The 27,823-nt window shown below is 42.2% G+C and overlaps 2 protein-coding genes across 5 annotated transcripts in view; both read left to right on the forward strand.

Annotated features, from left to right (window-relative positions):
• Positions 1 to 3,181: 3,181 nt before the first annotated feature.
• Positions 3,182 to 6,790, forward strand: cfap300 (cilia and flagella associated protein 300). Its single transcript, XM_036523373.1, has 7 exons — positions 3,182 to 3,291; positions 3,513 to 3,594; positions 3,793 to 3,865; positions 4,311 to 4,468; positions 4,573 to 4,745; positions 6,387 to 6,453; positions 6,638 to 6,790. Exons 1-7 carry the CDS (start codon positions 3,182 to 3,184, stop codon positions 6,788 to 6,790), a joined length of 816 nt encoding a protein of 271 aa, XP_036379266.1.
• Positions 6,791 to 8,866: 2,076 nt separating this feature from the next.
• The window catches only part of LOC118775436 (transcriptional coactivator YAP1-like), a 33,439-nt gene continuing 14,482 nt past the window's right edge, over positions 8,867 to 27,823 (forward strand). For all 4 annotated transcript variants that reach the window (XM_036525352.1, XM_036525353.1, XM_036525350.1 and 1 more), the window contains exons 1-2: positions 8,867 to 9,587; positions 11,087 to 11,325. In XM_036525352.1, the coding sequence (XP_036381245.1) occupies positions 9,387 to 9,587; positions 11,087 to 11,325 (440 nt within the window). In that variant the 5' untranslated portion in view covers positions 8,867 to 9,386. The remainder of the gene's footprint in view (positions 9,588 to 11,086; positions 11,326 to 27,823) is intronic.

Below are 27,823 nucleotides of genomic sequence, written 5' to 3' on the forward strand. Positions count from 1 at the left end.
TTGCCATGAAAAGCCATTTGATTTTTTTTTTTTGATTTTTGATGTGGCCATGTGAACCTTAAACTTGTTCATGACTGTTTCCTTTAATGGGAAAGTGTTGGACAAGCATATAGATGGTGTTGTACTGCACTTTGAATCAGGAATCATATTTGAAAAAATATGCTTTGTGCTGGAAAGGGATTATCATTGTGTGTCTTTTTATGTTGCTAAATTAAATCCCATTAAATATTGAATGTAGTTTTTTTTATTAACTTATGTTCTTTAAGCATTCAAACTTCAGCAGAGTACACTGTATTTTTTCTTTTGGTGCAGTGATTTTTAATGTTGTACCGTTTGCTTATTGTGTACCATGATAGAGTAATCATATTTTTATATCCACAGATTTATTTTCAGAAAAATATGTTTTTATAAGTATATACATGTGCAAATATATTTACTGTGTATCATTTGAGTATACTCAGTAAACATGTACAAAAAATACATATTCATTAATAAATGTTTTGTTTGTAAAAACAGGGTTTTCAGTTTAACAAAGTGGAAAAATATGAAAATAAAAATGATCTTTTTTATTTTATACTATGATTTGCATCTGTGTAAACATGATATATGTTTTATTTTGTGTATTTTTTTATCTAGAAAATAACGGAGTATGATGGAAAAAGGTTTTGGCAAACTTTTTGGTAAAAAATCAAGATTTGCATGTCAGTGCATTTTCAGATGTGCAGTGAAGTGAGAGTTCAGGGTTAATAGCATGTCTGTAATGGTCAAAAAGTCAGTTAGCACAAATTTCCTGGACAGTGATCTTGTGAGAATGTTGACCCTGTATTCTCCAGAGATAAATGTTTTTCTTTTTCAGAACCACCAGGTTTTCCATACCATTGGCTTTATCATAGTGTATATAGAACATCCCAAAACCAATTAAATTTCAACCCAACCTTTAGATAAATTTGGCAATAAGATGCACATATGGTGATGAGAAATGTATTTAGTCAGAGATGGATCAGTTGGTAATTGGGCTGACACTTTAGGCTGTCAAGCCATTTTGGGGCTTGAAGCATAACCGCATTGCTAGGCATATCACTTTTGGTGATTAGCACAAGCTCTGGTAAAGATCATTAATATAAGAATCAGAATCAGATTTTTTTTTATTTGCCAAGTAGAGATGTACAAGGAATTTCTCTGGGTGCAGGTGTCGACATTGAAAACATAAATGCAGACAGAAGTATACAATACAATATATACAATAGAATACAATACAATTAAAGAAACTGCAATGTCTTTGGTTATGTACATTTGTGCAATAACTTAACAGTTTTACAGTTCAATTGTGGGATCTGTGGAATGGACTGTGAAAGTGCAAGTGTGCAACTGGACAGGGGGCAGTTATGGGAAGGGTCCTTATTAGAGAGGATTACAGCCTGGGGAAAGAAGCTGTTCAGGTGACATGTAGTGCTAGCCTTTATGGATCTCACTCTTACTCTGCGTTTAGAGGGTAGCCACTGGAAGAGAGAGTGGATGTGAGGGATCAACCATGATTTTTACCACCCTCTTCCTCATCCTGGATGAGTACAGGTCTGTGAGGGGGGTGAGCTGTCGGCCAGTAATCTTCTCTGCTGATCGCACAATGTGGTGTAATTCCCACTTAGAGTGCGAAGATGCAGATGTGAACCAGACTGAAATGGAGGATGTCATCGCTGATTCAACAATGTAGCTGATAATAATTCAATATATATTATTGAATTATATATAGAGAAATTAAATACTCTTACAATATATATTATTATATTCAATATAATAATGTATATGATAATATAACTTCAGATGTGTTTGCACATTGCCCCTTAAACAGTACCACTGTTTATTTTTCCATTAATTTGCTGTGATAGCCACCATAATGCATTCTGATTTATGCAACTGACACTTTGGCTATCCCTGTTCAGTTCATCTGGGAACCGGATGGAGCTGTAGTGTGAGGTGCCTGAGCTGTATTGTTGAATGAGGGTACATCCATCTCGATTGTGCATCATTGGCGACTCACCCTTCTGGATCAACAAGGTCAGGAACTCAACTGCTGCCAGACAAGAACACGAACACGCCGCCCACCCCCAGTTCTGCATGCCACTCTTCCTACAAACCAATTCATGCTGTTTTCTATGATAGCCTCCCTCCATTTCCCTGCCACCAGTTTCATCTAGCTGCAATTAGGCAAGTTCTTCTCCAAAAAAGAAAAAAGTGAAACTTTGTAAAACTGCTTTCAATGAATGACACTGGGGCCAACTTCTTTAATGCTTAGACTTTTCAACTTAAAGGTTGCCAGCACTACAGAGCCTCCATTTACACAGAGCAAATAATTGTTTCTATGGAAACATAACTGGTAAAACGCAGATGCTGTAAGACACAATGTGGTGTCCTCAGTCAAGGGCCTGTTTGGCTTGGGCTGTTAACAGTTAGAATGCCCATTAGAGCAAAGGTGGCATCCTGGCCTCCCATAAGCATGCCCTGACTTGTTTCGTAGGTGGACGGAACCAGCTTATACCCACAGGTTTTGGCACAGACTTCCCGTCCTCCCTTAATGTGATGAAACGTACATGAGCTTCTCAAATACACCAGTTTAACTGGTTTGTGACAGGTACTGCCTTCCCTTTTTAACAGTTTTTCCTGGTAAAATGTGGTGTTTTAATTTTGAGAGCCTAAGCGGTTGTGATACTATGGGGTGGGTATAAGGAGTCAATACATAAATGCAAATTTGATTTTATTTATTATTATATTAGGCTACTGAGCTGGTTGCTTCCTGTTACCAATGTCCTTAGTATCCAGAGTAATCCAGAGTTGGATTTTCACGCTAATTCTTAACAGTGCTAAAAATGTTACAATATTTCACATTAATGCGATACAACGTAAAACAACGTAACCTTCATATTTTAAGGTTTTAAGGTTTTAATTGTAATCTTTGATTTTTTATTTCAGATTTTACTCTCACGCGCTCCAAATTCACCGAGTATGCACAGGCATCAGTAAAACGGGGTCGCTGCGCAGAAGATCCGTAGTAAATTAAGTGATCTGAAGGCCTACTGCATGTGGATCAACGGTGTTTCCTGTCTGAGCGTTTAGGTGACTGGATCTTTGGCCTGCCTGCGGACACGTTGGTTTCGTTGCCATAGTGATTCAGTTGTCAACTAACATGGCAGCGGGAGAAGATACGTCGGGACACAAATTCTCATTTAGTTTACTTTCTGGTAAAACTTTTTCATTTATACAAGACAAAAACACTTCAGAACTCTTCATGAAATGGTAATTATTTTTCCACATTATTCATTATGTCGTTAATATATTGTATAATATACGTCCACACAGACGTGTCAATTGCCAAGCAAGCTGCCATCATCAGCTAGCTAGCTGACATCTCAACTGTGGCTAATACTTTTTTTCTCGCTTTCGCTTAAATACTCTTACATTTCCTCTTAATGTATGAACTGATTGAGCTTAACGTTATGTTACTTCTCTTTTTTCAGGTCTATGTTAGGCAGGATCACTGCACAAGCCTTTAATTTTGATCAGCCATTCCAGCCTTACAAACAACACGAGTTTGCATTTGTGAGTAACTGCGAGTCTCCAGGCTTTATTATTCTTATATTATGTTTGCGTTTTCGAGTAACGGCGTATTCTTGTTCATTTCTGTTTGCATTAGTAATGTTACAACTGCAAGTCAATGAGTCTAACTCTTGGTCTTTTCTCTGACAACAACCTATAATGCAGTTAGGTAACCTGCTCTATGTTTGTGTTTTATTTTAGGATTTCTTCAATGATCCCTGTGTGATGTCTAATTTGAAAATGATAGGAGGTCCTGGTTCATGGAAACCTTTGGGTTTGTATACACATCTTTCCTGCTTAATGTTGTTGTGTAACACTTGAAAGAGTTTTCCTAGGTATTACCTCCCATGCTCTCTCAGGTGTGAGGCTAAAGACAAGTGTTTTGGATGATGGTTGCTTTTTAGTTGCCTGAATGATATTATCAGTGTAAGGAGCCAAAACTACAAAAGGAATGGGGAGAGAAGCATAGAACCATAATGTACCTATGCAATGTGAGACTATTAGCATTTCAGTCAGTAACATGCAGTAGTGTTCTGGATATCATCAGCAGCACTTTATTTATAAATGAAGCCTCTTCAGATTATTGACTAGATCATGATTCTTTATGTAATCACATTGATAATTTGTCATATACACAAAATTTGGTACCGTACTACATGAGGAATGCTACAATTTATTTTTGATTGATGTAATCTGATGTTTTTTCATCTTTCTCTCAGAAAGGGAGGTGACTAAAGTGAATGTGGAATTGGTTCCATGCACAAAGCTTTCCATGGATCTCTTCGACCCCCTCTATTCCCACGGGATAGTGCATCCCTCTGGCCATATTGCCAAATGCTTCCATGAGTACTATGCAGACTTTGATGAACTGAGGAAGGTAAGATTGCTCTCTTATAAGGAAAAAACACATCTGTGGCAGTTGGTAACTGAAGGGTTTTTTTCTCTCCCTTAATTTATGTATTTCTTTCTTTCTGTTTAAAGATGCTGCTAATTGAGGACTCAGAAAACTATGAAATAATCAGTCTTGAAGATCGGGAGGAGTTTCTGTTTAGACTGCTCAAGCATATCTGCTTAGGTGGCGAGCTTTGCCAATATGAGGATACTGTCGGTCCCTACATAGACACCACAAGATTGATTTACAAGGACATGGTCAGGTAAGCACACCAACTTTGCAATGATCATTATATGACAGTCAATCCCTTAAACATTATTGCTCATCAGAGGTGGAATGATCACTTGTGTTTTTCAGAAAGTGTTAAGAAAATATTTTAATGGTGATGGGTGTCTGCTCTGTGTACTGTAACCACCTTGCTCCATACTAATGACCCATTCATCTAATAATGATCTATTCATTTCAAGCATACCCACCTCCGCTTTATCAGTCTTAGTTTGATTAAGAATTGCCAAGTTAACACTCAGAAAATTGAAAGAAACATCTTTCAATTTTAGATAACATCTGGAAATCCATATTATTTGTTATTTGCCCAGTATAGCTACAGTACAGTTTGAAAACCTTTTCAAACCTTAAACATAGAGCATTATCTTGAGAGATGCAGACATACTGTACACCCATTACACATTGCCATGATCAATAACCAAGCAACAGAGTAATGCGGCAACAAGAAACAGCATTTTTTCTGAAAGCTGTTCATGCTTCCTGTAGAACCGCAGCTAAAATCGGCAAGAGTGCCAAAGTGAAAATACATGCTGGAGAGAGGCAGAAGATTAGGAGTTTATGCAGCTGAGGCATGAGCTTGAGGCTTTATTTATTCAGTCCACAAACTGCTACCGCTACAGACAACAAAGGAGCAACATGTGGGAAGAAATAGCCGGGCAGCTTGATAGAAACTGGGACTGCATGTCTTGGAGTTATGATAAGTGCTTTATAACCTGATAAGGCAGCATCAGTGAGCAGTGGCCAGCAGGTGTAACATCGTTGCAGCATCTTGAGGTTGTGACATGCCATTCCTTTTATTCCCCGGGCTGCGAATCCCCAAAAGTAGCCCACTTGTAATGTGTGTTAGGTTCACTCACGGTCCACTCACATTCAGTTTTCAATAATAGTATTATTTGTGCTAAACTTTACTTCATTGCACAATATCTTAGCATAAGTTATACATGACATGAAGTTGTATAAGTTCTACTGTTCATTTGCTTTCCTTGTTTTTTTTTTTTCTTTGAAAGATTTACTGCACTGTGGTGTTATAAGAATAAATTTGGCTGAATGATGCATCAGGGATTGCTCATTCAGAGATAATTGCATGCCTTCATCCCACACAATTCATGTTCTGCTGAATTCAGCAGTGTCATTTAGTGGAAATTTACAGAACGTGATGGTTATGTTTCAATGGTGTGCTTAAGAGTAAAACATTTCAAGCCTTGTACTTATGATTTTTAATGTATTTTTAATTGTATAGGTGTGGTGATTCTACAGGGTAAATGGACAATTCAGAAAATATCCTTGTTACATGTAACAGCTGATGAAACACACATTATCACCAGTGCATTAATATCAGGCCAGGCATAACCCCTTTAGATACTATTTTATTGGGAAAGGCATTATTGTCATGATTATCCATTATTATATGATGGTGAGAATTTCATTAAAGAGGCTTCTCCAGATACAAAGATATTTAGATAAGGAAAGAAAACAGGAAACAAATGCCAGAGACATTTGGACAGCTTTCAAAAACATGTAGTATAATGCTATAACATTCATAGCATTCATTTTTCAATGAATAATTAAGAAATATGGCACGACTGTGAAAATATGAAAGTTCTGTTTTCATTTCCAGTGTTAACAAAGACCCAGAAACAAAAGAAATCAGAGTTGTCTCCACAGTTCTAAAAGTCTCTGCCTATGTAAGTTAAAACTTTCGCTTTGACTTGACTTAATCGTAACCTTTGATGAGTGCAATTTGAGTTTGATAGTTAAGAGTTACCGTTTTAATTAACTGTAAATGGAAGACCATAAGTCTTGCCACCTGTTTGCGTGCGTGTGCCTGTGTTTATGACATACCTCTGTCTTTCCTTTTAATCCTCACAGGATCACTCTGGCTTGTGCTACCCATCAGACAGGGAGGAGGAGCAGACGTTTGCCTACTTAGTCGTTGACCCCTTCAGACGGCATGTCTACGTCCTCTACCATTCCTATGGAGTAGGGATAAGCGCAGCACATGAGGAATGTGCCTTACGTTGACCTGTTGCATTAAATAATTCAGGGAAAGCAGCAATCCATCAAAGTACAAACACAGCACAGCTCAGACTAACCTGTGCGGTTTCGCATGACCCACATGGGTACTGTAGAGGGCACACAAATACTGACAGCCCGCTCACAGTCTCTTGCTCAAGGTTATGAAAAAAACTGGGATGAAAGAAGAGGGTATGGCTCACGCCCTCACGCTCTCCAAAAAGAAAGCCAACAGGGGAAACATAGTCTGATTGTAAATGTGAACAGCTTATATTTGCAGAATTTTGAATAAAATTGTATATGCATGGTATGTGTCCTTGTCAATATTACTTCAACATAAATATAGTGCTGGCAGCATGTTGGTACAGAGCTGTGAGAAGCTTGCATGTTCTTCCATGTCCATGTTAGTTTCCTCTGCAACAGACCAGATGGAAACTTGAGCTCTGGTTAACTGCAGTGCCTTCTAAAGCATTATGTGATTGTTGAAAAAAGGATGGGTAGGTGGATTAGAATATTAAAAGACATTTAGCCTGTTAATGAAAGGTCATGTGAGGTTTTGTTCACACAGGTGGTTTTGCATTGACCAAGGCTTTGTCATTCGTGCCAATTATCTCCTGGGTGTCAACAGCTGTTTTCACAGTCTGTATCATTAACATAACCCAATAAAGTCTTAAAGCAAATTACACCAAAACTGTTTTCACACGTCACCCCAAGCATTGTTTTTCAGATGGCACAACTGCAGGCAAAAAACAAAACAAAAAACACAGTGGATGTGTTCGAACTGTGTGCGAGTAACTGCAGATTTGACTAAAGAAGCGTAAGCATGGATGGGCACAGTAACCTGCCCTTTGGACTGCAAAGTGGGTGGTCCTACAGGGAAGAGCAGAATCAAAATGAGAAAAACCACATCCCGATAGCTGCGCTTTGCAGTCTAGGCAGAAACCTTCAGTGTATGGTGTTGAACAGGGAGTTTCCTCCTGTCCACTGTGCTTGGTGGTATCTGTGCACTCTTACTTTAACAACAGCAAGGCGCAGAGTAAAGTTATGCCATTTGTTTGTATATGCTCTTTGTTTGCTAACAACTCCAGGATGATTTACACAGCTTATACAGTATTATGTAATAATTCACAGAATACACACATTCAATAAAGACAGTCAAAATATCCATCTATCTATAGATTTCATATCTATATATGAAATAACCCCAAGGTAAGCATTGATATTAAATATTTAAAAATATCCAGTTATCATTCAATCACATGATGTATGGGAAAATGAAACAAACACTGTGGCTCTACTCTAGAGAGGTGGGTTCTTGACAAAATGATTTTTTCAATAGAACGAGGGGACTGATTTGCATAACAATAATGGGAACTGCACAGAACTGTTTTTCTGTAGCACTGTATTCGGTCAAAACAAATTTTATTTCATTGCATAACAAGTAGGCTGCTTAACATGTAATTTTATATTTGTTATGTCATTTATATTTTATATATCATTTCAGAATGTTCTTCCAGTTTGGGTTTAGCATTGGTTAAAAGTTAATCAAGTAAATTTTACAAGCAACATTAAAAATGTGATGAAAATATGGTATGTATGTTTTTTGATCATCGTAGTTGTTTGATCAATTGTATCAATGAATTCAAATCAACCCTTAATATTAATTAGAGAACTGGAAATAATGTAATCGTGCTTTCATTGCATAAAACAAAAAAAAAAAATACACAAGAATTTTAAAAATTTAAATCACTTTCGTTTTTAAAAGCCTGAAATACAAAAAATCTACCCAAAATATAATAAAATACATTGTATAGGTTGCCAACACCGATGCAATGTTTGTAGCGGTTTGATGAAATTAATAAATGTAATAAATAAATTGGCTATATTTCCAAATGCAAAACGCATTCGGGTCTTACTCATAGATTTATGTTTTGTGGATAGTCCAACCTGTACTGACCGCTTACTGGTGAAGGATGTTGCTTTAAACAACTCCCGTATTAATAACACCAAGCTCCGCCTTCCTCTGAGTCAGAGATCACATGAGTCATAAAGGTTTGATGTCCCAGCTAGAGTTGAAGACAAAGTTTCGCAAAACTTTGTACTTTGGAAAGGCAGGGATTTGCGATGTAGGAGAAAGTGGCACTTTTTATTTTGGCGACCCGTAGAAGTATCCCAGACAGAAACTAATAATAATTTGTAAGTTGTTTGTAATCGCAGGTAAACCGTTTCCATTTCTAGTTTTATTTTATCGTGATTGCATGCATTTTGCCGAGATTTACTTTTAAACTAACCAAGAGGAGTGAAGCCTGCTTCGGATTGGAACCGTGCCGTGCACGTATCGACATAGCTAGTTATCTGGCCAGATTTTTTGGAACCTGGTCACTTTCATAAGCGTACGAGAAACTATAAATTCTTCTTTTCACATGATTGAACTGGTTTAACAACACGAAAAGCGAAGGAAATCGAAACAATTTCCGACGACTTTTCGGTAACCCTGCGGTGTCTATATGATTGCTATCAACACTTTAACACTTGGGCTTTCCAAACATTTGGATTGATTTTGATTTTTTCCGGAGCCTGAGTTATTTTAATTCCTTTCGGAACCATGGATCCCAGCCAGCATAATCCCCCTGCCGGTCACCAAATCGTCCACGTCCGGGGCGATTCTGAGACTGATTTGGAAGCTCTTTTCAACGCTGTGATGAACCCAAAAAATGCCAACGTGCCCCCCACGGTACCAATGAGGATGAGGAAGCTACCAGACTCCTTCTTCAAACAGCCAGAACCAAAGTCGCACTCCAGACAAGTAAGCCCCATTCCTCCACTCCGACCCCCACCCCGTCTTTTCCATTTATTTTTTTATTTTACAGTTACGTTCTGGACCTTACGCATTCCCATATTTCGCCAGTGTCGTTCTCTACCCACTCTCTTTCCAGTTCTCTATGCATAGGCAGTAAACTTCATTTTATTGGGGTTTTAACAAATGTGCAACCGATGAAACTTATTTTCCCCAACGCGTAGAGGAAATATGAAACTTGTACAGAAGGGGGGGGGGGGGGGGGGGTTAGAGAAAGATACCTGTTGCTATAGCTGCTGAATTCTAGGTGGTCTAACAGTGATGGTCAAACAGTGTTACATCGTCAGTCCAATCTTTTCTCTACGTTTAAACATTGCGAATATGTTATTTTATACCTGCCATGTAACTGCGAGGGTACAACGAGGAAACTAAATTCCATCACATCCAGCCAAGGGGAATGCAACAGTTGTGAAACTATGATACCGCAAAATGGCATTTACGAAAATGGACCAAATACGAAATATTGTCAAGACCTGAAAATAATACTATGAGCGGAAATATCTGCGGTGTGAAAAAGCAATTGCATTTTTTCGATTGACGCTATATTCTTCTAAGCGGAGGTTTCGTTTGAAATGGATGTGTCAGTGCCTATAGACTGTTTTCTTTCTAAACGTGAACGCGGTTATCAAAAAGAATGTGTCTAAACCGCTTTTCACTATTATGTGATAGATATTCGGGTTCGTTTGCACCAACCCCAGGGTGCCACAAATTACTATTCGCAACGTGTTTTTAACCTTTTAACTACTGACCAATACAAACGTATAAACATGGTTAGCTAACCGTACTGACTAACATTAATATCCTGAAACGAAGCTGTTGAAAGCAAAGCCTGTGCTTTGCTGTCTTTGGGTCACTGTCGTCTCAGCTAGATATGCGGGGCTCTGGTTACGAGTTTTTATTTGAAGCATTTTAACAACTGGTGCACATCAGAGAATGGCTGCTATTTTATTTCCATTTCTGATCCCACAGTGAGCCAGCTTTCAATTGCACGTGCCGCCTAAGGCCACATCTTTCCTGCAAACAATCACTGCTAACCTTCCGCTACCATTAGAAGTCTTCCGCTTTCCACTTCCTGTCTTATAGTAAGCATGATAATTGTTTTTTGTTTTTGTTTTTTTTTTGTGTCGGTGTGACAAGGCGCGGTCGATAAAACATTTTCATACAGCCAAATATTAACATGGGGGGCATGTGAAAAATGCATCAAATTATTTTAACATGAACAGAACATGAACATGAACATCAGCTCAATGAATGGTTCTAATAGGCAGGAGAACTCTGTTTTAAATCTTGGGATGTGTGGTTGGTCAGGTTGTTCAGTTCCTTCTCCTTTATGAACACACTTTAGTTCCTTACCTGCAGTGAATAAAGGCAGTCAGACTCCAGTATAAACCCTCTTCCCCCACGTCTTGCCCTCCTCTCCTCTTCTTGAAATGGTCGTCTCGTTGCAGGCCAGCACAGACGCTAGCACCGCAGGCGCTCTCACCCCACAGCATGTGCGGGCGCACTCCTCGCCCGCCTCCCTCCAGTTGGGAACATTATCGCCCGGATCCCTGGGGGCTGGCATGGCACCTGCGGGGCCGCCCCCACAGCACCTCCGCCAGTCCTCCTACGAGATCCCGGATGACATACCTCTCCCACCTGGGTGGGAGATGGCCAAGACGTCCTCCGGACAGAGATACTTTCTCAAGTAAGTGTCCTTTTCAAACATTTATGCTTTACATAACGATAGTGTTCTCAAAGTTGTTTGTTTTTGTTTTTTTTCTCCCTCTCTGTGTGTGGCCACTCTAAAGCACAACCTCACACCACAAACCAACACATGCATCTTTAGATCAGTGCATCAGCATGGTTCCTTATCTACACCAGGTCTAATGTGGATCTTTTGTGTTTCCACAGAGATAGAAATTAAATGCACTCGCTGCCCTGTATGCGAGACATAACCTTATCGTGTCTGTCCCTTGTGACATATTGTTCAATGTGAAGCCGGTCAGACATATTGCCAGACAGATGCTGCCGCAGCGTTGTTAAGGCGTGATTTCATGCTAACATGTTCTAACTAGGCACGTAAGCAGCTTTATGCCGAACGATGGGGCCTCGATTTGCTGGAATCTCTCGCAGTTAACTGTCCCAGCCTGTTACTTCTACTCACCGTGACCTGAAACAGTAATATATTAGACCTCCAAGCTTCAGCAGCTTGTGTTATGAATATTAGGGCTGCAGTATTGTAACTGTCATTGATGGACTTTTGCGTCAGTGATGAATTTTGTTCCTGGGTAGCTCTGAAAATAATTCTGATTTGTAAAAGACAGTTGTTCTCTTGAGAAGCATCACTGTGCACTGGTTGTGCAACTCTGTCAAAGTTATACTAACGTGCTGAATCTTGATTAAATTTAAATCTGTCATTTGTGCTCAGTGGATACACTGCTTTCAACCTTTTCAACCTGTAGTGAGGACAGGGGTGTTAATTACATTCAAAGTGCATGTTTTCTGTGACTGTGTTTATGTAATGCAGTGACTTTTGAGTAAAGTGAGAAGTAGGTCCTTTTGCCATAACAGGCTAGTTGGTATTTGATCCCCTTTATGAATGCCAGTGCCACACTGATAAATGCCACACTGACCTGTGTAGGGCACTGAACGCACAACACCAAAACAAGTTGATTGGGTGTAATTTACAAATTGCCTGGACCTCTGTCCTTTCCTCTGACCTCAGTAAGTCAACAGAAAAAATCCCTCCCTTTTTAACTCTTTCTTTGTTCATTTAGGGGCCGGTGTGTTTGTTGTACATTGGTAGGGCTCAGATTTCAGGAAAACAATGGCTTGCTGCAGGAGCTGGAGACTGGGAAGAGCTCTTCCGCGGGAGGGGGGGGGTCTGGTGGAGTCATCTGTCATCTGTGACGAGTGAGGCTGCTCTTCGTGAGAACTCCAAAATAAACTGTGCAGATAGTTGTGGCGGTGGCGGGGTGGAAGTAACAGGAGCGTTGTTTGTGGAGTTGGGAGGCAGGGCGACTTGCTGGGGGATGGTGAGGGCCGTGTCTGTTCGTGGATAGCTTTGTGAGGACACTTTTTTTTTTAGCTTCAAACACAAGTTTGTTGGACTCCCATTTTCCACTGACTGGTATTACGTGAGGGTATTTCATCTTGTTCCCTGTTGTATGCTTTGATTTTGATCAGACATTTTTCCAGTGTGTCACAGCTAAATTTTTGAAGGAAAAAGCTGAATTATGACTGCCATTATGACGTGGAGGCAGAGATTTCTGTTGTCTGCAGTTTGCTGTTTTTCTTCATTATGTTTATATGCTGGGTGCTCTGTTTTTGGATGTTCCAGATCAGATTTGTTGGAAATGTAAATCTTATGAGACAGAAAGGAAAAAAGCAATGAGGAAAAGACAGTTTTCTTCCCAGCTGAGAACTCAAGAGACCTACTGTGATATGTGTCGTCTTGATCCAGCTCAGCTGCAAATCAGTGCTGTTTATTTAGTGCTCTGGAAGAGCTGGTCTTGACTTTTACAAAAGGATTGTTTATTTACAACACCAGAAAAGCTGGTATTGACTGTGTCAGTTATGGAGACGTTGCTGTGTCTCTGTATGTCAGACTTAATTACTCCCTTTTCCAGTTTGTGTGGTAAAATCAACATGCAGAACTGGCTCTCAGAGCAGAAAACATTCTGTTCTTCGCTCTGTTTTCATAGAATTTAGACAGTTGTCTAAAATTGGTCATCTCTCAACCAATCGGATACAGACAGACATGATTACCCCCAAATTTACTTGGATAAAAAGAGTTCAAAACCAGATGGATTTTTTTTATGATTCAGATGAAACATCTGCAGAACATCTGGTGCGTTTGGGGTCCTCCTGCTCAAGCAGGGGGGTGGGGTGAGGGGGGAAAGGCTTGTGCATGATTCTGTGACATGCAGCAAACTCCTTTACATGCAGCAGTTGCCAGCCTTCTCAGATAATGAGGAAGATTTAGCCTTGGAAATGTGAGATTCAAGGTTTCTACTGGACTGCATTGAAATCGAGCCAAACCAAGTTTTATAACGAAAGAAATGTGAAGGATTCTTTGCAGTCAGTTTCATCTCCCCTGCTGATCCAATAGAAAGGGCACTCTCACACCCTGTCTATCACTTACCCACCCCACCACTTGCTCAGTCTGCAGTGGATAAACACAAGTGGTGTGTTGGGAAGTGTCAGGTGTGGTCTGTGCAACCCCCTCCCTCTCACACATGCACAAGGTATCTTAAGCCCCTTTCAGACGTGCACTGGATGCCGGAATGTATCCGGCCCTTACCCGGAGGAGCTGTATGTGAGAACGCAAATGTCCGAATCAGTCGGACCAGACATGTGATGGACTTCGTTCTGCCAGCTCCCTAGTACAAAGTCCGCCTCATGTCGGAATGTGTGAATAGAGCAGGCAATCCTCTGGCGAATCCACTGCAAGCGAGTGGGCGTGTTGATGACATTTCTATCTTTCTATGATGTGACTGGTGCGAAACCGGAAGAATACAAACATCTGCCTCGTACTGTTTTCCGCATGCCTGTACATTGCTTTCCACTGTTTCGTTGACATTGCGGATACATCCAAATACATGCTATTTTGAGTCCAATGATCATTAAAGAGATAGTTAGTTAGCTATAGCTATACTGCCAAAACTTGTCTCTTACGATGATTAATAACATTGGTTAGTAGTTTATTATCTGGTTAGTAGCTAGCTAAGCTGTAGCTAAGTAATAGTGATGGGTATAGTGAGAGAGGTGAACTGGTGACCTAACATTACATAGCGAACAACAAAAACTTATCTTATTGTTATAATAAATGTATAATTAATAATAAATTATGTGTATCGGTAGCACCATTTGGATGGCTATGTGTGATTTTTTTTTTTTTTTTATAGGCTACCCAAAAGTACAATAGCTATGTTCTCCTTCTCCTCCATGCTACATTATGTACCCGTACCACCGAAAGGTAAGACATTGAAAAGAAAAAAACTGAAAATACTTCAAATCGCAAATACTTTAGGTGATCTCGTCAATACTTTTCACTCGTGAGAATGCAAGTGGCGTCTAACTGGAAAATACCACGAGGAAATCTGTACATTTCTAAACTCGCAATGATTTCAAGCGACAATGTAACATACTACAAATGTAATTATTAATGGTCGCATACTGGGACCTACACTGAAAAATAGCATGCAGTATACAGTACATACTTGTGTAGTACGCAGTACACAGTATGCAGTAGGCGGTTTCGAATACAGCCACTGTGATTTCTGCAGCGTAGTTTTTGCGTCATGTCCTGCCTCCTGCACTCTACCCAGGCACCGCCCTTCACCTAAACCAAACCGAAGTATTTCCTGTAGGTGAGAACGCGTCTGTCACGGACAATCTCCTGTTGCGTGCTACATGTGTGAAAGGGCAATTCCGGCCAATTTCCGGACCTGATTCTTCGCACTTTGTCCGGAGTTCGCATGTGAAAACGGCTTTAATGTGCCAACTCAACATTGTACTTTCTTCTGGTTTCCCATTGCCATTGAGTGCTATATGGCTCATTTAAACATCAAATTTCCACCTCAGTGTCAAGATTCTGCTGTTCTGGTGTCACAGCCAGCTTTGCTCTTTTTATTTCAGAACTTAAGTGAGACAGAAAAAAATGTAAAAAGTGAAAATCCATGGAATTCTTGGAAATGGTCTTTCGAAGTGGCCAAGTAGCCTGCAGTTTCGGTTTGTCAACAGTTTCTTCCCCGTAAATTAGTCCAGTCAGTGCAGTAGGTATTGGTTAGAACTGAGGTACTGGGCAGTTGACAGAGAAATCAGAAGATGATTATTTTCAATCTGCACAAGAAATCAGTGATGTTGAATTTGAGAAGCATCTTTATGGATGTTTGTGGAATGAAAATCCGCTGCATCTTCACACATGAACTGGCCAAAGCTTGTGTTTTCTCATGATTGCTGGCCGGTCTTTAATTGGCATCATCTGTAGCCACAGCAGCACACAGTTGTAATCTTTCAAAATGTGGTCATGCAGACATTATGTTTTTTCCTACCATACCTATACAGCAACCTTCATTTGACCTCAGTGACCCTGAAGTACAGGAATTGCACTAAAGTGGACCAGACAAAATGAAGAGTTTTTAAACATCACAGTTTACTTAGTATTCAGTCTAGCTCCAGCTGTCTGTCTTTAAACCTGCTCCCCCTTTTTCCACAAAAGTTCACTGACTTGGCTTAATAGCTTGTGTACTGTAAGCCAGTAACTAGGCCAGTTGTGTTACTACTCTGGAAAAGTAATACAGAATGATGGTGGGTGGGAGCACTTGTGGGGCCTGGCCATTCCTCTAGCGACGAGTCGTGCCAGTATCCTATGCCATGGTGTTTGTGGAAGGCCAGGAGACTGGGCTGAACTGTGGACACTCGATCTGGAATCAAAAGTGACCTTGGCAGGCTCAGCAGAATCATGGGAGGAGGCTCCTATTAATAAACAGGGACTCCAGTGTTGGGGGGTGGGGCGCAGAGCGGGCGCCTGAACTTGCCAGCCAGTCAGAGCAGGGGTGGGTCACGTTTCACTCAGCAGTTCACCGCCCCCGCACTCTGTTTTGTTGTGGTGTGTGTAACGACCACATCAGGGCAGCCACACCTCTCTTCTTCCCTGTATTATACTTAAGTATAAAAAAAACAGGTTCTGTGGGACCAAAGTGTGGGCAGGGAGCCAGGCTGGATGCAGGAACCCAGCATTTGTTAGTTTTTGAATCACGGCATACTAGTAGCACAGGTCACGGTGGTTTTGAAACTGGTTTCCCCTCAGTCAGGAAGGAAGGTTAGGGCGACGTTGCAGTGACGCTGACAACAGGTCAGTCAGGTTTCACCATGCAACTCAAAGAGATGCAAGCCCAGCTATGCTCCCTCAGTTTGTGCTATAATATGGCCAACCCAGGTTAATTTGGATTGTGGTCATTGAGAGGTTAAGCAATTAAAATGTTCCCTCTTAGTTTTACAGACAGCCTTCTTTTAAGGCTATTTAAGGAACTTTGCGAGAGCAAAAGCCTAGAAAAGGCAAACGAAAGGGAGATGAGTTATATGGTTAGGGCTCATCCATATTTTCATGGTGGTTTGCAGTTTCATGATTAGGGAACATGCAACAGCATGTGGCGTCCAGCTTCTGAATCACAGGCCAGCAAGGGGAACCGCAACACGGGCATTTTAGGAGTTACACCCCAGATCACAGAATTAGTGAGAGCAACCGCAGCAGAGGGGTGGTGCACTGTGCTGTCCCAGGGCTGAGCTCGGTCGCCTGCCCCGACTGCCTCTGGGTCACATTTCCCGCCTCTGACTCCCCTCCGCCTGCATGACTGTCATGGCAAGAGGTACGATCGAGGCTACGGTCACTTAGCTGGGCTTGCTCTGATTAAGAACTTCAAAAAAGAGGGGAGCAGGTGAGAAAGGTCAGACGGGGGTGTTTGCCAGTCTTTTTGCTTTTTTTTTGTGGAATGGTAACCCAAACCTAATAGGCCAAATCCGTTTACTTGCTGTGCTCTTTGATTTATGACTGGAGAGGAAGAGGGAGAGGAGTTGGGAGGGAAGGGGGAGGGGCCATCTTGTTAAATTCTCATCTGTCTGATGTGAGGTGCACTACCAAACTGTCAAATAGTAAAGGAGACAAGACTTGCCAGGTGGGGGGTTGAGGGAGGTTTAGAGTGTCCAGCAGAGGGTCATAAACTAATGAAAGGGTTCTAATTGAAAGCCTCTAGTGAAACAGTGGGGTTAATCAGGGCTTCCGTTCCCTTATTAAGTGCAGCTATGAATGTGCTTCTCCTTATTGGGGCAGCCAGTTTAAACATAGTTAAGATTTAGGGCTGTATTCAGAGTGCGCCAAGGGGCCAGTGAGTGCTTTTTGATTGGAGCCACTCATGCCCTTTAGCTGGGCCTTCCAAACCACTGTGTATTTGATCGTTACCCAAGGAAGGGGCTATGTCCTGACCCAGAGGGGGTGCTTTCTACCTATAACCCCAGGAAGAAAAGTGGTACAATTAAATGCACAGGCTGTTGTGTTTGAGGAAAGGAGTGATGTAGCGTGTGCCAAAAAGCAGCTGTCCCCGCTTGCCTGCACGGGGGTTGGTTCAAGAAAACAGAAGCAGTGTGCTGATGTCCTTGAGTGAAAAATCTGGCCATCTTTTTTATAAACCCAGCTTCCCTCTTCCTGCCTGTTCAATCTAATCTCTAGAGGTAGCATGTTAAGCAAGTAAACCTAAACCTAGAAAGTTGTGTCAAAGGAGTGAAGCAAAAAGCTGCATCCATGGCACTGCATTCAGTGGCATCCCCTCCCCCCCAGGAAGTAGTTTGTCCACATAGAAATTGTTTGATAGCCATACCCGTTTTTCCACTTTCTCACTCTTAATCTTCCGTTACTGGAAGCATTGGGGAACTGGTGGTTTCATTCAGGGCTTTAAATCTGTCTTAGGAGGCCTGATAATTATGAGCGTGTCAGCTGTATCGGTCGCCTGGGAAACGCAACTCCGCTTTCACAACAACGGCTGGACTTTTGACGTTAATAGGCCTGCACTGAATCTGTTTCAACCAGTTTAAGCATTTATTTCAAGCAGAAACCTTGAGGCGTGCATAACCCTACATTTATGCAAATATTTAATTTCCCCAATTTTACTAACTTAACCCAGAGAACGCCCCTCAGTCTCTGTCGAAACGCGTCAGAAAATATCTCCCCCAAATGTCTCACTTTGACGCAGTCACAGTTGCAGGGCAGATATTTACAGTCGGAAGCGTGTCAGGCTTTATCAACAGTGTGAGCGTTGCGTAACCGGAGGAGTCAGTGAACTTTACGTGCAAATCCCTCTGCCTGGCTTTTCCGCTGCAGAGGAGAGGGTGTGCAGAGGTCGGTGTGTTCCTGCGTGCTTCAGCTCGTGCCGCGGGGCCCTGCCCTCTGTCAGCAATGCAGCCCGGTGGAAACCGCCGCCGCCACGGCAGAGCCAGGGTGTCCGCAGCGGCTCCATTTCATCAGGCGCGGCTGACAGAGCTTTGGCAGCGCTGTGGTGGACAGTTAACTGGCGGTGTAGATTCAAGTTGCATTGGGCATCATGTGCCCACTGGCCCCGAGAATGATTTTTTTTTTTTGCATTTCTTTACTCATGTTGCAATGTTGTTTTATTAATATGCATCTAGTCTTTTTATTTTTTTGAAAATATGAATAATATGAATAAACAAACAATTTAATATCAGACAATTTCAAACTCTTTAATTTCTTTTTGTGTTGGTGGTTGTTTTTTTTTGGCTGGTCAAAAAAAATGATATTTTTCCCCCAGCTGTGGTATTCAGCCTGACACAGTGGGCAATCAAGTCGTAAAGCAGTATGCCCCAGGTATTGTGCCGAACAAAAACAGGTTTGTTGTTAGCTTAAGAGTTTAAATGCCGACACATAAACTGCTGCAAACAGATGTTCAGGATGCAACAAATACCGTGGACTGAAATTAAGCATGTCGTTCACTCTTGTCACGGATGACTCATTCAGTAGTGCTGGCCGGAAAAGAGAAGATCAATCAAGGCACACTGACTTGGATCCTAAGCAGGCACAAACAGCACTGCACGCAGGGCAGAACTCCTGTTTAGCATTCTGCAGAAGGGGATTTGAGTGTGTTTCAGATATGCAGGGCTTAAGAATAACTGCAGCACTAAACAGAAGAAGAGCGTTACAGTACAGCTAATTTTGTATGCCATGTTTCTCATAACATTTCATAATGTGTTGCTATGCATAATCATAACCAACACTCAATACATTGGCCACAGTTAGGTTTCTTTAAGATTATATTTATTTCTCTGCTGTGTAAGATTTTTTTTTGTTACCCATCTGTCCTCAGTGTGTGTCTGCAGACTTCTCTGTCCAGTCCTTGTGGCACAAGCCAGGTTCTAGATTGTGTCTTCTTCACAGCTGATTTTGAACAAAGTTTGTTAGAAAGCTTACTTCTAGGTTTTGTTTGGGGGGGTTGGGGTGGGGTGATTGTTTCAGAGGACGGGAATGGGGAATGTGATGTTTTGGGGCTGTTTAGAAAGATCTTTTGCCTTGGCACAGATGGGACAATGTTCCGGTCATCCCACCAGCACCAGTGTTGTGGTCCCCTTTGACAGTAGAAAGGAACAGGCACTGCACAGACACTGCGAGTGCTTTGTGAATCCTCTTTATTACACTTTTTGCCACCGTGTGGTAAAAGTCAAGTGGCTGTCTTTACAGTGGGGGAGCCACTCAGGCAGTGACTATTTCTGTGGCTTCTTAATTCTTGACGCCTCCCCCATTCCTTTTCTGTTTTCTATAGTAAGTTTGGACTGTAAACCTCATCAAAAAGATTATCATTATCCCCAATATTTTTCCCGTCGGCAACAAAAACTGCCCAATGTCATTTGAGATGGTCGAGTTGTCTGTTGTTTGTGTTGCAGAAAAAGCAGCAGGCTGAGATTTAAAGATGACCTCAGCAGGGCTTTAGGGGACAGTTAGGACATTAGGCTGAGCCCAAATGGAAATTGGAGTATCTCAAAGCGTTTCACCATCTGGATTCGGCCTTGACCAGCCCCACCCCCCACACACACACTCCGGCGTTGTCCCATTTGCAGCAAGTTTTTTGCTTTTAAGGGCTGCCAGATCTTTGCGAACATCCCTCTGTGCTAGTCCAGGCAATCCGCAGCACCAGTTAATCCTTTCCCCTTTGTCAACAGCAATTGACGGCGCCAGGTAGCAACACAGGACCAACACTGTTGACAAGTTATGACTCCACCCGCCTTTTCGTCTCCTGGCATCTTTACAAAGCAGCTCTCAAAGATGGCTACTCCTCACTGCTGCACATGGAGATATTTGCAGCTGTGATTTTGAGCCAAGGGGAAGAATTAATGGGTGCTCTGGATTGCCATCCATACACTTGTTCAGTGGTTGGTTTAGTACGTTGCTGATGGTGTCAGTAGTACTTTGAATCCAGAAATTCAATAAGAAGGGGGCTTGTCCTAAGTCAACCATTTTTTCCTTCAGGGCACAGTTGCAGATTTATGTTTTTACATACATTCCTTTCACGAGAAATGCAGCCAGTATAGTCCACATGTAGGGAAAACAGAGTGAATGCTGTTTGCTTTTAGCATTCTTCTAATGTGTCACATTTAAATGCATGTATTTCAGCATCTACTGGTAACATTGGCTAATAATTTGAATAACTTTAAATTGTGTTGCAGCCATACATTCTTTTCTCTCAGCTTTGGTACTTTCAACAACATTCACTGAGTGCCTGTTTTGTTTTGTATGCCATTGCGGAGAGCAAAAATAGCTGGTTTTGTACAGTTGATAAGTGAAGGCAATCAATTTAATTAGTAAATCTGAGTTTCCTAGGTGCATTCATTTGTACATACTAAAGGTATACAAATGTTTTCAGTATATACACTTGCATTACTTATAAATTTAGCCACAAATCCTATAAACCCTTTTGAATTATAAGAAATGTTTGTACCAGTAGGCTGTATGTTTTATGTAATATTACAAATAGAAATATAAAGCTATGAAGACGTGAAGGACTGAGAGGTAATTTTGAACTGTGTCACTGTACATACTCGGTGTAAGAATGAGGGTATCTGCTAACTGAACATTAACATGAAGTATGTTGTGTATATTGCCATTTGACACACCAATTGCCAAAGTATTTAATCATGAACATTCTTAACCTTAATGTTTCTCATTAAGTATTTTTAGCAAAGGTGTCTGTACTGTATTTATTCTGATACAGTCTGTATTGACTAGAGAAAGTGGCTTTCTTTTTACCTAAAATGTATTGTGCATCCTTCGTAAGACTGCACAAAAATAAATTACCGTGACTCAAGATTTCTCATGTTTGAATATCAGCTCAGTATCCTAATAAAGCACTTACCTTGTGACAGTTTTTTAAGCTTGTGTTTTTCACAAACATCAGGTTTGTACACATGACACTGGATTGTATGTGCAGTGTGTTTACTCTGCATGGTAATGGGGCGCGTTCATTTGGAGCTGATGGGTGTTTGCTGAAGTTTTGGCACGTTGACCACACATGGACAAGCCTCTTCCCATTGGGTTTCGGACTGTTGGCTCGGCACACAGATGGAGCTGGGAGAAAGAGCCAGCTTGGTATTTACCAAAGCCTCTGTAGCACCTCCACGCTAGACATCAATGCCCCTACTGTGGAAGGAGGGCCACTTTAGTCAAATACAGTACTTTCATTCAGGATAATGGCTTCTCAGAGGATGTTTACAGTTCCCAGTGCTGAAGAGGCCTTCGTTGTTTCTAAAATTAGCATTGGGAACCTTTTCAAGTGATAACTCACAACCTGATGGGCACAAAAAAGGGACAAATAAAGCTACTCATTCATCTACATGCATGGGGACTGCAGGCAGCCTGTCCTATTTAATTATATTCTGAAAAGTCAATGATCTCTAATCTGGTGAAGTTGGAGTTTTAAACAGTTTGTGTTTGTACATTTTAAGTACAGCAGAAACAGCTTGCATATATTCACACTGAAGACTTCAAAACCCAGTGGTTACTGGACTGTTGCCATGTTCTTCAGCAAGTGAAAGCTACGTGTGAAAATGGTGAAATATTTATTTCCCCAGATTGATTCATATTTTAATTTTTATTTTTGAAGCAATCCTCTTTCTAAGTTATTTTTTCAATGTGTGTATTGGCTGATGAGGCTTTCATATGGAAGGCATATTATATGGAAATCAGTTGGAGAGTGGTGTTGAATGCTGTTGTATTATGGCATTACATCCTACATATTACCCAGAAAAACTGAAAGGGACTGGGCATCTTGTCCAGTTAATGGCTACTTTCAGGTTATGTTTTTAATTACACAAGGTGGAGTTTCCTTTGAGCTTTTCCTGCAATTTTGTACATGTTCACCCACCTTGCCACCATTCCAATGAATGTGCACCTTAATGGCCCCTCCACAGCGACCCCGGGACAGTTTCTGAATGAGACAGCGATGCGCTGGTTGCCAGCTCTCCTCCCACCCCTGAACTGTAGCCAGCTGTAGCTTTAATAGTGAGGCTGCTGATAGGAGACTGGCTTCAAAGGGGACTCTTTTAATACACAATGGGGTCATGGGGGTCGGCCAGTAATCTCGCTTGATGATGTCCTGCTGGCAGGGGAGTGGTCGCTTGCCCTGGCCCAGCCGCACCTTCCCAGAAGACATGAACAGAGGTAGCAATCCACTTTAAACTAAAACAGCGCTGGTCTCTTGCTTCAGGAAAACTGCTTACCTCCCAGGCACACCTTTTTTTTTTTCTTTTTTTTTTTTTTACAATGTCTGTGTTAGAGCACTTTTTTGCTTAGGGCAAACTACCCTATTCTTTATTTTTGACAAGCTCTGTGCTCAAGCCTAATATTCTGCTGGAAAACCAAACAGCATTATCCAGTTGAGTATTTATCGTAAGGAGGTGCTGCTTGTCTCTGAGAGTATTGAAGTTGGCAGTATGCCTCAGGTTTTTGCCACTTAAGAGAAATCTATATGTTAATTTTAATGTCAAACAGATTGCCTCCTGTGTCATTCTAGCTGCAGTCCAACTCACTGTTCTAGAAAATGGAGTATTTCTAGAGAAAATCGGCCTCAAAACAGCCGAAGAACATAACTGTGTCCTCCTGCAGTGGTTTCAGTCTTGTTTTTCTTGATCATACATTTTCTTGGAAAACTCATTTTGACTTCAGTCTAGCATGCTCAGAGGAAATGTCTTCAATAATGAAAAAAACAGAGCAGACTGGTCCCAGAATAAACGGTTATCAGTGTTTAGCTAGTAATCATAGACAAAAATATTATCGAAGAGGAGTGAAAAGTTCTGCTTGCAGTAGTTAGGGCTATATTATTGCAGAGCTTTGTTAAAGCATGATGTGCTTTAGTCTATCACCCCACTTAGAATCCAGTTGTTTAAAGGAGTTATATAGTGTGAGGTTGAAGGTCTCCATGGATGAACTTGTCTCTTAAGTGAATAACAGAATTTCCACCCAATGAGAATTCACCAACCATTCCCCATTGGAGAACAGAGACTGCAATTTTCTGTTTTTGTTGGCTGGTAAAGTTAGGATTGTTCTGAACTAATGAATGATTCTTTAATGGAACCAGGGTCATAGTGTCCTTATGAGGTTGGCAGAGGCCCTGATGGTGGTCTCAAGAGCAAAGACAAGAAATCAAACTGTAGCCACCATAACCTGAATCCTTTAAGACAACAGTGAATGCAAATCTCAGTGCATTGCAGTGTGTCTGTATGTAGTGTTGGCAAGCGCAGAAAGGACTGGCTTCAGACCTGCGAACGAAACTCCTTCATTGGTTAACTGACTAGAGCTGGTTCTGTAGTTCATTCCTTCCACAGCTATGGGTTGAGAAAGGCTGCTGCTGTGAGTGTTTTTGCTTTAACTAGCGTGCGGTTTGGAGCAGTCTCTAATTCCAGTGAGGCAGAGACTGGCTCCATAATACTGAGAGGCTGCGCGTCTGTTACCAGCCCTCCCCCTCCCCCTCCCCCACCTTACAGCTGGTGTTCATCACCACCCTGGTGCACACTGGGCCAAAGTTCACAGAAGGCACAGCTGGGGAAACTTTTGAAATTCTCAATTCTCAAATTCTCGATTTTTTTTGTATATTGTTCTATAGAATTTTATGCAAAGCTGTGTATGCCCAGAACCTACCTGACTTCACCTCTGCTGCAAGATTCCGGCAGAAATGCATGCGGTCACTGTGGAGCACTAGTCTCCATTCATGGTGCAGCTTGTGAATGCTGGGCGATTGCTCGTGTAGACTGGCTTTTCTGGGGGACTTACCTGTTTGGGAATGTCTTCATCCCCTCTCTGAACTGGGTCACTACATCTCTACAGTTCCGCCACCCTTCTCAGTCACACTTTGCAAGCCATGTTAGTATGTATAGGACACACCATACATGTACAAGAGGCATGTATGTATTACATGTTGTGAAAGAAGTATATTTCTCCTATTAGATGTTTATTCTTTGGAAACATTAAAAAATATTTCATGTAACGAATTTCATTCAGTAATTTTGCTTCCCAGAGATGGGGTGACCTCTAGCTGGGTTGCACGTTAGTTTTTAGGCTGAAATAGTGGGCTGTTTTTAAGTGGGTTTTGGATCAGCAGAGGAGAAACCTGAGAGTTCTCCAGCGGTGTGCCCTCAGTGTGTGTAAACCAGCCCTCTTGGTTGATGTGGGGCTGCTCTTGTCCAAAGCTGTTTGAGAGGGTACGCCTGCCCTTTGACCTTTCTCACAGGCCCCTGGTGAAAGGCGAGAGGGGACACACGGTTGTTCTGTAATGAAGCGGGACTCTAGGATTAGAGCAGGCAAAATGGCCCAAACAGCAAAAACTACAATGAGTTCATATAAAAATCCAAATCCTTGGCCTGCCCTCGAGTTCAATCCAGTGCACTCATCCCGGAGGACAGACAGGGGTGCTCAACAGCAGTGGGTCAACCTGTTCATTACATCAAGCCTTTTTTAATTTCCATATTGACTTTTAGTTCTACAGCATTTAATTTCCACGCCTCCCACCATGTGCAACATATCCTTTCCCATCCATGCACCCGTGCCTCACAGTAAACAGTACCTGTGTAGTGAAATTTCCTCACAGAAGATGTGATTACAGCAAGGCTCTCCCCCTTGCTATTCCCCCTCCCTGGGTAATTGAAATGATAGCAGCCCACACTGAAAGCTAAGCACAGATTTCCTCCGCAGACTTCCCGAGCTGTAATTAAAGCGCGCTCCAGGTTCCCGCCACTCTCCCCCTGGCCAGGGTTTGTCAGCGGTGCTGTGCTTGTGATGACAAACTTCAGTTGCACTACCCCACCCCACCCTACCCCCCGCTCCCACCACCACCTCTGACACCCTAAATCTAGCCCAGGCTCGTTCTCCTCTATTGTAAACGTCAAAGTTTCCAATGTTTGGGTAAGGGGGGGGGGGGGGCTAGGCAGGGGTTGTGCAGTGAAACTGGAGAAGAGCAGCTAGATCAACCAATCGCGTTCAGGTTCAGAAGGATTGCTTCCGTAGTGCCCCCCCCCCCCTGCTTCTCGCGGGGCCCCTCCAGTCTGTGCCGGACTTGTTTTCCCTGGATTGCCGGTGTGCGCGTGAAGGTGGGGGGGGGGTTGCCAGCTCCTTTGATCAGGAAAGCAAAAACAAGAAGGGCTTGAAAGCAAATGGCTGGCTTTGTGTGGGGTGAAGTGCTGACTCAGGCCCCCCCTGTCTCTGCAGGGCTGGAAGGCAGACAAACGTCCCCGCGTCACCACGGTCGCAGTGGAGGACGCTGTCTGCCTCTGGCACTCCACTTTGCGGATCTGGGCTTGCTGCTTTAGCGAAAGCCAGGAGAGGATGAGAAAGGTCCTCAGGGCCAGCACCAAATGAGGGCCACTGTGTCATTTCCTTTGTGAACTCAGATAAAGTGTAGATTAGTAGACTTCACAAGGAACATACACAAGGGCAAAGCAGCTAGGCTTGTTGGTGGATCTATTCAGAACCAGGTTGTATTATCACTATTTAGCCCTAGGAATCATTTTAGTCGGTTTTACTAAGCTCACACCTCTGACTGATCTTTTAATAAAGTGGATTGGTCGGTTGTTTCCAGCAATGAAGTGTAGCCTGTCGAGGATTACATGTAAGGGTGGAAAGGTCTTTGCCCAAATGTTATTTTGTAAGATCTTGTCGCGTGTTGTCACTGCCATTAATATTGAACAGGAAAATCAAGCAATTTAGGTGATATTTGTGACAAAGGTAAGAAAGGTTCAATAGTTGCAGTAACAGCACTATTTAAACCACTTTTAAAAAACAATGTTATAAAGCTTCCTGTCCCTCAGTCTGGGAAGCAACACGGGTAAGTAAAGCACTAATAACTAACAACCTGTCCTCTGATATGGCTTCTGCTGATGTTAATTAAGGACATGGACTCAGAACTGTGCAAATTTGGAGCCTAAAAACAGCCTTCCTAGCCAGCGCTGGCTTGTTGAGTCTGAAAGTCGAATTGTTTTGTTTTTGTGTGTGGATACATATTTGATTAAGGCCAGCTGAGTTGCGTCAGGTTCAGATGGGGAAGGCGTGGGTCAGGCGCACTTGTCCAAACAGATGTGCCGCTTTAGCGCTGTGCCCTCCGAAGGCTCAGCTCCTCCCGGCAGTGTTTGTCTGAGGCCAGCAGAGGACGGATGGCCTGCTCCTCAAATGGAGCAGGGGGCGGGATGCATGGGAGGAGCAGGTAACCCATTGGCCGCAAAGGCTGACCTAGAGGTGTCCTCATTACTGTGCACACGAGAGCATAAGCATAAGCCTAAGACCAGACCCTCTGGGAGTTTTATGCAGTCTGTATAGTTTTCTCAGACCAAATAGGGAGAGATGAGAATAGCTATTGCAGTTCTGCATCAGGCATTGCCTATATTTGCTGCTGATAAGCCCAAGAAAGCATAAGGCTCCTCTGGGCATCTCTGCACAAATCCAAAATATTTAGCCTTGAGCTTGCGTCTGCAGAGCATGTGCAGCTACCGGGAGGCTGTGTGTCGCAGTCGGCAAGCATAAGCAAAGCAGAATGCAGCGGGTGACGCACATGGATTTGATGAAACCGCACCTTCAGCTCCACAGCTCTCTATATTTAGCCGAGCAGACAGAACGGGTTTGAGTTTAAGGGGAACAAACCGTCGTTTGTGGAGAGCCGAGTGGGTGTTGCAGGGCCTTTCACAGCAGACAGGCTGAAGTTAACTCTCCCCTGGGCTGGGGAATGGACATCGTCTGCTTCCTGTGTATCCCTTTTCACTTTTCACCATCTGTTTGCTCAGCACGATTAGCACACGAGGCAACTTGCATGTACTTGACACCCATTCATACACAGGGTATCTGCAGGTACAAAGTAAGTAAGTGTCATGCATGGGGCAGGAATGTTAAAAGGTAAACTCCCACAATTCACAATAAATATTGACATTCAGTAAGGCATATTTTAATGTAGCGTAAAGAAACTCCTCTCTCCAGCGTAAATGATAGAGAAACTCTGTGTGGAAACTGTAAGAAGTGAGTTAATCAGTGATACTGCTGTTGAAATGAATACAGAGAATATGTTCACAGTTCTGTCCCTGCGTGTAGAGCTGGTATACCCAGTTTTCTTCTTTTGTGTGGATTTATCGGAATGCTGGGAGGTAAGTCCCTGTTTATCTAGGACTGA

This window comes from Megalops cyprinoides, chromosome 3 (genome assembly GCF_013368585.1).
Source record: "Megalops cyprinoides isolate fMegCyp1 chromosome 3, fMegCyp1.pri, whole genome shotgun sequence".
Classification (NCBI taxonomy): Eukaryota; Metazoa; Chordata; class Actinopteri; order Elopiformes; family Megalopidae; genus Megalops; species Megalops cyprinoides.

Coding starts and splice junctions, on each gene's coding strand:
- cfap300 (XM_036523373.1), top strand. CDS start 3,182: ATGGCAGCGGGAGAAGATACGTCGGGACACAAATTCTCATTTAGTTTA. Junction 4,469..4,572: donor ACTTTGATGAACTGAGGAAG/GTAAGATTGCTC, acceptor TTCTGTTTAAAG/ATGCTGCTAATTGAGGACTC. Junction 6,454..6,637: donor TTCTAAAAGTCTCTGCCTAT/GTAAGTTAAAAC, acceptor TAATCCTCACAG/GATCACTCTGGCTTGTGCTA.